Source organism: Sciurus vulgaris (genome assembly GCF_902686455.1).
Source record: "Sciurus vulgaris genome assembly, chromosome: 17".
NCBI lineage: Eukaryota > Metazoa > Chordata > Mammalia > Rodentia > Sciuridae > Sciurus > Sciurus vulgaris.
Genome location: NC_136478.1, coordinates 37,405,085 through 37,416,573, shown reverse-complemented (window position 1 = coordinate 37,416,573; position 11,489 = coordinate 37,405,085). Strand labels below are relative to the sequence as shown.

Here is an 11,489-nt window from a genome sequence, read left to right as displayed (position 1 = left end):
CAAAAGACTAGAAAGCATCCTAAATACTCGTTATTGGGGAGGCATTGAATAAATCATGGTGCATTCACACAAAAACATATTTTTCAGCCATTAAAACCAACGAGGCTACTTGATATGTATGGATTTAGAACAAACTCTAAGATGTGCAACTAAATTTTAAAAAAGTGAAGAACTGTATGTAGGATGCTGTCATTTGCGGGGAGGAAGAGAGGGGATTCATATATACAAAAGCTTATAAATAGAGACAATTTCTGATAAGATTCACAGGAAACCACTTCCATTGGCTTTCTTTAGAGGAAGTAAAGAGACTGGGGACAATTGTAGAGGAATATTCACTTTTCATTCTAAACACTTAAGTGCAATTTGAACTAACTTTTTTTTTTTTTTTGGTACTGGGATTGAACTCAGGGGCACTCAACTACTGAGCCACCTCCCCAGAACCCCCCTTTTTTTGTATTTTCTTTAGAGACAGGGTCTCACTGAGTTGCTTAGTGCCTCATTGTTGCTGAGGCTGACTTTGAACTCACGATCTTCCTACCTCAGCCTCCCGAGCTGCTGGGATTACAGGCGTGCACCACCATGCCCAGCTCTTGGGCTAACTACTGAAAAATCTAATATAAATAAAGTAAAATTTTTAAGAATTACTTTTTTCTTAAGAAATATCAATATATGTTCACTATGGAGAAATCATAAACTACAGATGAATAAAAGAAAAGAAAAATTGGTCAAACATAATCCTTTCAGATCCTTCAAGGAATTATTTCAGTAATTCCAAGAATTGTTTCATACTTTTCAAGACCCATTTTTATGCATTTTAATAAAAAGTGGGTTACATTGGTAATAACATGCCTACATTATAGTTTTATTAAAAGGATTAAGTGAGTATACATAGAAAAGTGTTATTATCTGTTCCACACTGTTCTCATATAAACATACACATTTATAAATATGTTTATAACAGTAAGTGGTTTATAATTTTTTATGTAAGATTACAAACAACTTTTAGTATTAATAAATATTCATCTAAGGCATCTTCCTTTTAAAACTAATAAACCTTATCTTTCAAAGCAGTTTTAGGTTTGCAACAAAATTGAAAGTACAGAGTTCCCAGATAACCCGTCTTTACCCAAGTACAATCTCTGCCGCTGACTTTCCCACACCACAGTCCTAATCCCACAGCACATTTGTCTTAATCAATAAACCTGCATTGACACAAAGTCATCATTCAAAGTTCAAATTTACCTCAAGGCTCACTCTTGGTGTACATTCTGTGAGTTTATACCAACATGTAATGGACACTCACTATTGTATCACACTGATTAGTTTCACTGCCCTAAAAATTCACTGTGCCCTGCCTATTTGTCTCTCCCTCCCCCAATTCCTGGCAACCACTTATCTTTTTACTGACTCTGTAGTTTTTCATTTTCCAAAATATAATGTAATGGAACCATATAGCACGTATCTTTTGAAACTGGTTTTCTTTACTTGTAATATGCATTTAAGTTTCCTCCATGTTTTTCATAGCTCCTTTTTTTTTTTTTTTTTTTTTTTTTTTTTTTTTTTTTTTTTTTGTAGTGCTGGGGATTAAACCCAGGGCATTGTGCTTGCAAGACAGGCACTCTACCAACTGAGTCATATCCCCAGCCCACTCATTTCTTTTTAGCACTGAATAATATTTCATGTACCGCAGTTTATTTATTCACCTACTGAAGGACATCTTGGTTGCTTCCAAATTTTGGCAATTTTGAATAAAGCTGCTATAAACATTCATGTGCAAATTTTTATTTGGACATACATTTTCAACTCCTTTGGGTAAATACCAAGGAATGTGATTGCTGGCTCATGGTAAAAATATGTTTAGTGTGTAAGAAACTGTCAAATTGTCTTCCTAAGTGGGTATATACTGCAATTCAGTAATAACATATGCCATTATATAACTTTTCATGTGTTTACTTGTCATCTATATATATTCTCTAGTGAGTTGTGTCTGCTCAGGTCTTTTGTCCATTTTTTATCCAAATTGTTCACTTTCCTATTATTGAATTTCAATGGTCCTTTGTATATTTTGGCTAACAGTCTTTGATCCGATGGGTCTTTTGAAAATATTTTCTCCAAGTCAGTGGCTCGTCTTTTCCTTCTCTTGACATTGTCTTTCACATAGCCAATGTTTTTAATTTTATTAAAGACCAGCTATCAATTTTTACTTTCTTGGATCATGCCTTTGATGTCATATCTAAAGAGTCATTGTCATACCCAACTAGATTTTCTCCTATGTTATTTTCCAGAAGTTCTACAATTCTGTGCTTTACCTTTAGGTCTGAAACCCATTTAGAATTAATTTTTGTGAAGGGTATAAGGTCTATGTCCAGATTCCTTTTTCCGTGTATGGATGTTCCAGCATAACTTGTTGAAAACACAATACTGGGGGACTCGCTGCCCATGCGGCTGCACCCACGGGTACTGGGCGCGCTGCGGGAGCTGGGCTTCCCATGCATGACGCCGGTGCAGTCAGCAACCATCCCTCTGTTCATGAAAAACAAAGATGTTGCTGCAGAAGCGGTCACAGGTAGTGGCAAAACACTGGCCTTTGTCATCCCCATCCTGGAAATTCTTCTGAGAAGGGAAGAGAAATTAAAAAGGAGTCAGGTGGGAGCCATAATCATCACCCCCACTCGAGAGCTGGCCATTCAGATTGATGAGGTCCTTTCGCATTTCACGAAGCACTTCCCACAATTCAGCCAGATTCTTTGGATTGGAGGCAGGAACCCTGGAGAAGATGTCAAGAGGTTCAGGCGACAAGGTGGAAATATCATTGTGGCGACCCCAGGCCGCCTGGAGGACATGTTCCGGAGGAAGGATGAGGGCTTGGACCTGGCCAGCTGTGTGAGGTCCCTGGAGGTCCTGGTGCTGGACGAGGCAGACAGACTTCTGGACATGGGGTTTGAAGCAAGCGTAAACACCATTCTGGAGTTTTTGCCAAAGCAGAGAAGAACAGGCCTTTTCTCTGCCACACAGACGCAGGAGGTGGAGAACTTGGTGAGAGCAGGCCTCCAGAACCCCGTCCGCATCTCGGTGAAGGAGAAGGGTGTGGCGGCCAACAGCACCCAGAAGACCCCCTCCCGCCTGGAGAACTACTACATGGTGTGTAAGGCAGATGAGAAATTTAATCAGCTGGTACATTTTCTTCGAAATCATAAACAGGAAAAACACCTAGTCTTCTTCAGCACCTGCGCCTGTGTGGAGTACTATGGGAAGGCTCTGGAGGTCCTGGTGAGGAGCGTGAAGATAATGTGCATTCACGGGAAGATGAAGAACAAGCGCAATAAGATCTTCATGGAGTTCCGCACTTTGCAGAGATCTTGATTTTGCTAGTCTTGCTCGAGGTTTCGCCCTGCTGAGGATGCCCAGGATGCCAGAACTCAGAGGAAAACAGTTTCCGGATTTTGTGCCTGTGGATGTTAATACCGACACGATTCCATTTAAAGATAAGGCTAGAGAAAAGCAGAGGCAGAAACTACTGGAGCAACAAAGAAAAGAGAAAACGGAAAATGAAGGAAGAAGAAAATTCATTAAAAATAAAGCTTGGTTGAAGCAGAAGGCCAAAAAGGAAAGGAAGAAAAAGATGAATGAAAAAAGGAAAAGGGAAGAGGGTTCTGATATTGAAGATGAGGACATGGAGGAACTTCTTAATGACACAAGGCTCTTGAAAAAGTTTAAGAAAGGCAAAATTACTGAAGAAGAATTTGAGAAGGGCTTGTTGACAAGTGGCAGAAGAGCCACAACAGCAGATCTGGGGATCTCAGATTTGGATGATGACTGACTGCTGATTCCAGTGCCTCTGGTGAAGCACAGGTGGGCACAGCTGGCCCCACACTCGGGACACAGGAGCGTCCTGGAAGCTGTTCTGTCAACTGGGAGGCAAGGCAGGGACTTCACACCTGGAATTCCTCCCTAAGAGCATACCAGACTTGAAGTCCAAGAAGACAATCTGAGTGTAAATAACAGATGTTAGTGTTTATTTTGGTGAGTCACCTGTAACTAAAGCGCTTTTTCCTGAAGTTATTTTGTATGCCAAAGCATACTTACTGTAGGCTTTTCAAAGTTCCTAAGTATTTCCAGGCAGTGACCCTCCTGGGTGCCTGTAGCCCCTGGACTTCACTAATCCTCTGCCCTGCACAGAGCACCTGCAGAGGTGGGGAGTGTACCAGGGGTCTTCAAGTCTCCAGTGCTGTTTCACTGGTGAACATCTGGAGACCAGGAAACACATCATTCTGGGGATGAGTTATTGATGGTTTCCGTCTTCTGTTGAATATTTCGAGTGTATCCTCAGCCGGTGCCTTCGTGGGGCTATGGCTGATGACGTCTCTGCCGTGACTCGTGTGGGGCCTAAGGTCAGCCTGCAGTAGTGAAGCAACTCTGTATCAAAATCTTTCATACAATTTATTTGAAAAGATGCTGAGTTTGTTGCCAAATATATTTTTTAAAAGCTGAAAAAAAAAAAAACATAATACTGTATCCGTTTTGCTCCTTTATCAAAGATCAGTTGACTACAATTATGTGGGTCTGTTTCTCCTTTCTCTATTCTATGCCCTTGATCTACTTGTTTGTTCTTTCACTAAACCATACTATCTTGATTACCATAGCTTTACAATAAGTCTTGAAGATGGGTAGTGTCAGTACTCTGACTTTCTCTCACTCAATATTGAGTTGGCTCTTGTGCGTCTTACCTTTCCATGTAAACTTTACAGTTAGTTCACTGATATATACAAAACAATGTGCTGACATTTGGATTGGGATTACATTCAATCTATAGATAAATCATGAAGAACTGACATCTTGACACTGTTGAGTCTTTCTATCCATGAACATGGATTATCTCTTCATTTATTTAGTTCTTTGATATCTTTCATCAGAGTTTTGTAATTTTCCTCATATAGATCTTATACATATTTTCTTAGATTTTTTTACCTAAGTATTTCAATTTTGGGGGTTGCATATGTAAATGATAGTTGTTTTTAATTTCAAATCCCACTTGTCCATTTGTGGTATATAGAAAAACAGTTGACTTTTGTACATTGTTTGCATCTTGCAGCCTTGCTAAAATTGTTTATTAGTTCCGAGAAGTCTGTTGATTGTTTAGATTTTTTTATAGAGATGATCATAATCATCAGCATACAAAAGCATTTTTCTTCTTTACCAATTGTGTCCCTTTTATTTTCTCATCTCATTGTATTAGCTAGAACTTTCAGTATGATACTAAAAAGCAGTGAAGACAGGGGCACCCTTGCTCCTGATCTTAATGAGAAATTTTTTAGTCTTTCATTATTACATACGATGTACTTTAGGGTCTTTTTTTTTTTTTTTTTTTTTTTTTTTTTTTTTAACTTTTTAAGTGGTTGCCCTAGAGTTTGAAATATAAATTTACAACTACTACATATCCACTTTCAGATCATACTATGTCACTTCATATGTAGGCAAGTACCTTAACAACATATTTCTGATTCCTCCCACGTATCCCTTGTATTATTATTGTTCACTCATCTATTCATAAGGAAACATAAGCATGTATTTATATATACATAAGCTTACATAATCAACGCTGTTGCTATTATTATGTTGAACCAATTGTTGCCTGTTAGATCAATTGAGAATATGAAAAATATAAGGTAAACTTTACTTATTCATTCTCTGATACTCTTCCTTTCTTTTTGTTGATCTGAGTTTTTTACCTAAGTCATTTTCCTTTCTTCTGAAGAGTTTCTTTTAATATTACTTGCAAGGCAGATCTACAGGAAACAAATTTTTATTTGTCTGAGTAGGTGTTCATTTCCTTTTCACTTTTGAAGGATAACTTCACAGAATTCTAGGGTACCGAATTCTAGATAGGTGGTTTCTTTGTCTCAACATTTTAAATATTTCACTCCACTTTCTTTTTGCTTGCATGGTTTCTGAGGACAATCCAATGCAATTTTTATCCTTATTAGTAAGGATAAAACATAAGTAATAATTTTTTATCTCTGTCTTCTTTCAGGATATTTTCCTTATGTTTGATTTTCTATATTTTGAAAATTACATAGCTAGGTGCATTTTTTCTGGTATCTATCACGAGCATTCTGGATCTGTATTTTGGCATCTGACATTAATTTGGGGAAAACTGTCAGTCATTATTGCTTCAAATATTGCTGATGTTCTTTTGTGGTATTCTTAATGTATACATGTTACACATTTTGTACTTGTAGCCACAGTTCTTGAATAGTCTGTCCTGGGTGAGTCTTTTTTCAGTCTTTTTTCTCTTTCCTTTTCAGCTTTGGAGATTTTTATGACATCTTCAATCTCAAAGGGTCTTTTCTCAGCTATTTCCAATCTACTAATGAGCCCATTAAAGGATTTCATTTATTCACAGTATTTTTAATCTGACATTTTTTATTAGTTTTTAGAATTTCCCTCTTTGTTCACAGTATCCATCTGTACTTTCATCTTGTCTGCTTTTTCCATTAAAACTTATAGCATATTAATCATAGTGTATTGTTTAACTCTATGGTCTAATAATTCTAACATTTCTGCCGTATCAGACTTTTTCTTGTTCTAGTACTTATTCAGTCTCTTCAACTGTGTATTTTGCTATTTGCATGCTTTGTAATTTTTGTTCAAACATGGACCCTGGGTGGAAGGGTAGAGGGAATGGTCTTGAGTATTTCTCTTTTCCCACCTAGAAGGCTAGAACCAGTGGAGTTGGGTATTTCCTAATCCCCAGGAAGATTAGGCTCTAATAAAACCCGAGAAGGTTAGACCCTGGTAAAATAGCTCCTCTTGAGGGTAGACCATGTTTAAAAATAACAGAATGCTCTGGTATATTTCAAAATGATTCCTTTTCCCCTTCCCCTGTTGGAAGCATAGGGGACTCTTTTCTCTGATATTCATCATGATAAACTTGTAGAGCTCTTGGAAGTAAAACTCACAAAAGTATAGCAGTGCCCATGACTAGCTCTCCCTAGAGTTTTTAACTCAGAGTTGTTCACACTAAGTCACCAGCAATTTATCAGTAACAGTTCGGAATTTCTTACCCCACCAATTGGTCCCATGGAAGTTTCTGTTTGTGGGCTTCTGCTCCAGTAAATTGTGGTTCTCTATATCCACCTGTCTCTCCAATTTAAGAGGAAGTGGTTTCCCTGTGACCTTGTTTCTCTGATGGATCTTAGAAGAGTTGTTGATTTTTCAGTTTGCTTAGCTTTTCACTTATTGTTAGGCTGGAATGGTGATTTCTGAGTTCCTATTTGCCAGACCAGAAACCTTAAGTCCAAAAAGCATCATTTTTAATTTATATACTATATTTTATCCACTTCTCTTGTGCCACACAGGATTCTTTCTCCTTTATGCAAAGACTCCGTAAAGATTTCAAGGTGACCTAGTTGAATTTGCCTCACTTACCTCTTGTTTTCCCTTTGTTTCCTCAAGTATGATTGATTAAACTTTGCTTCTGAAGACTGACTTTGGAACCAGAGACTTCATTTGGATACAAGCTTCACCAAGGAGTTAGAAGATTTAGCTAGCAGCCATTGAAATTCAATATATCTTGTCTTTCTTAATTCTCATAAAATACTTTAATGTTCCATCGATTGCCAACTCAACTGTTCTAACCAGTACCCAGGACCTACTTGGCAGACAGCAAGTTTTACAAGATATTATGCCATTTAATTGCATGATAATATTATGTTCATGGTGGCAATATAAATGAGGCAGTAAAGAGCAGTTGTGAATGATTAAATGTCAAGGACTAAGAAAATACTTTGGAATGACACTGAAGCATGGTATAACTTTAGAAAGATTCCCTTCCATTTTCAACACAGGCGGGCAGTATATTTAATGAGAATCCTATATTCTTGTTCAATTTCACTGCTGAAACCAAGCCTATCTTTTCATAAAGGTTCACCAGTTTTTAGATTCTGCTAAAGCCAAAGCTCAGCTGGAGGATTTCTTTTTACAGTTTCCACTGCCTGAGGCGTCACACTAAAAGAAGAAAAAAAAAGTTCCTCTCCTCTTAAAGTTTGAAAGTTTTATATAAGTACTCTCTCGTTTCTCCATTTTTCTATTCTACTGATCACAGAATCCCTCCTGCTACCACATGTCCTTCAGCTCCTGGCCTGGAGAATCCTTCAGGAAAGAATCCTTCCCATCACTCTCCTGTTCTTCCCCTTCAGGTCTAGATAAGACAAGCTCCCTCAGGAAGCTATCACAAAGACACGATGGAAATAACAAGTAGAGTGTCCAATGTCTGCTCCATTCAATTAGGAATTGAGATCCTTGGCCTAACTTGGCAGAGACTTTATCAAGAAAAATATCTCATCCAGTCATCCAATCAAACACATTTTGAGCACCTGTGTATCAAGAGCTGGGACAGGAGTAGAAGCAGAAGTGCCAAGATAAGTAAGCTATCACCCTACTTTAGATTAGGACAGGGAGGGAAAGCAAGGGTTCAGGGAATGGGTCAATGAGGGAGAAATCTCCTACCCCCGGGGAGTCCTCTTTGTGCATCCAGAGCCCAGTTTCTGCTTGGAAGGAATGCTTTGCTGGGCTGCTTGAGAAGTGAGCAAGAATAAGTGATCCCTGACAATCACTTCAAGACTGGCTTCTGAAGGCATGAGGTAAGCAAAATGCAGGCCAGAGGGTGCTGATCTCCATTATAGAGGAGAAAGGAGTCAGCAAATCTGGTGCCTGCTGGGAAAGGGCAGGGACAAAAACAAACCAACTAGCCCACTATGCAGGGATTCAGCACACAGGTTCCCTGAGACAAGACAGGGACTAGGCTTCCTCCTGGATTCCCACAAAAATGACTTTTGAACGAGTGTTTTCTTTTAGAGAATCACAAAGGAAGAATGATCATAGGCGAGTTCAAACAACCTCATGCCCTTAGCCACCTAGGGCTGCTATAGCAAAATACCATAGAGTGGGTGGCTTAAAAACAGTAGGATTTTTTTTTTTAAGTTCTAGAGGCTGAAAAGTTCAAAATCAAAGTGCTGGTAGAGCTAGTGTCCGGTAAGGAACCTCTACCCAGTTTGCAGACAGATGTCTTCTCATTGTACCCTCACAGAGTGAGAAGCAGAGAGCTGACTTTCTGGACTCCTTAGAAAGCACTAAGGGCTCCATCCTCAGGATCTTATCAATTCTCAAAGGCACCACCTCTAAATATCATGGCATTGAGGGTCAGAATTTCAACATGTGAATCTGAAAGGGATACATACAGAGAAAATCGTAAGGTTCACCAGAAATGGCTGCCTGAGACAAAAAAAAAAGACAAGTTATGAGAATTCAGTAGACAAAATGTTCACTTCCAGGTGGAAACTGAGGCAGACTTCATGGAGGAGATGGTATCCTAACATCAAAGAGCAGAAGGATTTTGTCACTGGGTGAGGGAAGCAGGTAGGTAGGCAGACAATGAATGGTGTACCAAGTGCAGAGAAGGGTACCAGTAAAGGTACAGGGTGGGGCAAGCAGGTCCTATGCAAGGACCACTCTTGCTCCAGTTTGCTCAGCTCCTTCCTACAACTTCTGTCAAACAATGTAATGGTCCATTTGCTTTGTACAGCTGCTGCAGATTCTCATATTATTCACAGATAGCAACTGGCAGGAGTGTAATTAGGATACAGAAAGGCGCAAGGTAACTTCAATCTTTCTAAAGCGCTGCCCATACCTCCCCAGAGCCAACAGCTCATTTTTATTCTTCATCTGTTCAACTCCCAGAACGGATCACTAATGCTAGCCGTTTGGCAGAGGGCAATCATGCATGCCTTGTAGCACTGGCCAGCTTCCATGTGTTTACGAAGACTAAACTCACCCCCGTTTACCTCCCCTTTCTTCTGTCTCTGTCACGTATGCCATTGCTTTCACAGCCCAAGACAGGGTTGCATCTCAACATAAACAAAAGAAGGAAGTTTTCATTTTAAACCCACAAACTCTGTGATGAACTTCAGAGATTTTTGAAGGGAGAGGATGTGGCAGCTTGGTTGAGGGCACATGGATTTCCACAGAGGCCAGAGCACTGGGACCAACTGCTGAAGGTGCAAACTTCCTGGCATGGTGTTAGCTCTTTGTCAAATATGCCTCCATGACCTTACACCTCTCCCTCATCTTCAGCCATCTTTCTCCTTTCCTACCACCAGTGCTTGGCCACCCTCAGTGATGGAACCTATTTAGTTCTACTTATAGCCTCAAGAAGCAACATTCTTGAGAATAAAGAACAAATTCAGAGAACTGTGGTCTGACCCCTACTGCCTCCCTCTTGCTGTGTGCCCTTGGACAGGGCAACCATCCTGTCTGATCCTCCAGTTGTTCATCTGTAAAATGAGAACAGAAAGTCACAATCTAATGCCCTCCCTTACAGTAAGTTTTCTCCATCATGATCCCATCAGCATTTCAGGCCAGATGATCCTTTGTCATGGCTGTCCTGTGCATAGGATATTTGGCACTGCACCCCCACCACAAAGCCAAACATCCCCGAGGGGCAAAATTGTCCCCAGTTGAGAATCACTCCCTCACAACCACCTTGTGAACTACACAGAAATAAAGAAATAGCCAGGTTTGGCAGGACAGACATTTGGGAAATCAGAAAGAATGATCTGGGAGTGAGGACATCCTTCCCCAGATGGCCAGGTGGAGGGTTTCATTCTAATAAAAAGCAGACCAGGAAAGAGATGAATGTGGAAGATGGCAAGTATTTTGTGACCTGTTAAGGTTTTCTCTTGGATGTGGTGGAGGCGGGTGGGCAGGGCCACTGGGGTTGAACTCATGGGAGCTTTGCCACTGAGCTGCATTCCCAGTTTTTTTTCTTAATTTTTGATTTTGAGACAGGGTCTCACTAAATTGCTAAGGCTGACCTCAAACTGGTAATCCTGACTCAGTCTCCTGACTCAGATGCCCTTACAGTCATGCACCATCATATCTGGTTGTTAAGATTCTCTTTAACAGAGAAGATAAAGGTTGGTTTATCTCTGAAGTACCTAAAGACAAACCTTCCTTTACTTACCATGGATATATGAATATTAACCCTCTTCTAAAGAGTCCATTCTTAGTGTCTAACCAGAGAAACAGCAATTTCTCCCATTAACCAGAACCGTGGCCCTACTGCTTGCAAAACAGTAACTATATTTTACCTAAAGAAGAAAAAAACAGTCTTGACTTGAATAAAGTGCCCATTTTAAACTATTAAGGGATTAGCATTTTGACTGATACCATATTGTTCTGTTAAAGTATAATTTCCAAGAGATAAAATCCTGAGTCTCACACAAATATAAAATAAATACATGTCAAGGATTTCATTCAACTCATTAATTAAGAGAAGCAGTAAGATGTTAAAGCCCTATCAGATGAGAATGTGAAGAAAAGGGCATTTTAGTCAGTTAATAGAGGAACATTAGGATATGATCACTAAGTTAGACATAAAACTAGTTCATGCCTTTAGGGTCAAATATCATAATCTTTAAGGTCATCTTTTC

At 39.5% G+C, this 11,489-nt stretch overlaps 1 protein-coding gene across 1 annotated transcript; it reads left to right on the top strand.

Moving 5' to 3' along the window:
• Nucleotides 1-2,424: 2,424 nt before the first annotated feature.
• LOC306648474 (ATP-dependent RNA helicase DDX55-like) lies at nucleotides 2,425-4,360 on the top strand (the record flags this gene model as incomplete). The annotated part of the gene is given in 2 exon segments (XM_079118676.1): nucleotides 2,425-3,354; nucleotides 3,356-4,360. Coding segments are annotated over 2 exon segments (1,395 nt in total), but the record flags the coding sequence as incomplete, so codon positions are not given.
• Between the last annotated feature and the right edge of the window lie 7,129 nt (nucleotides 4,361-11,489).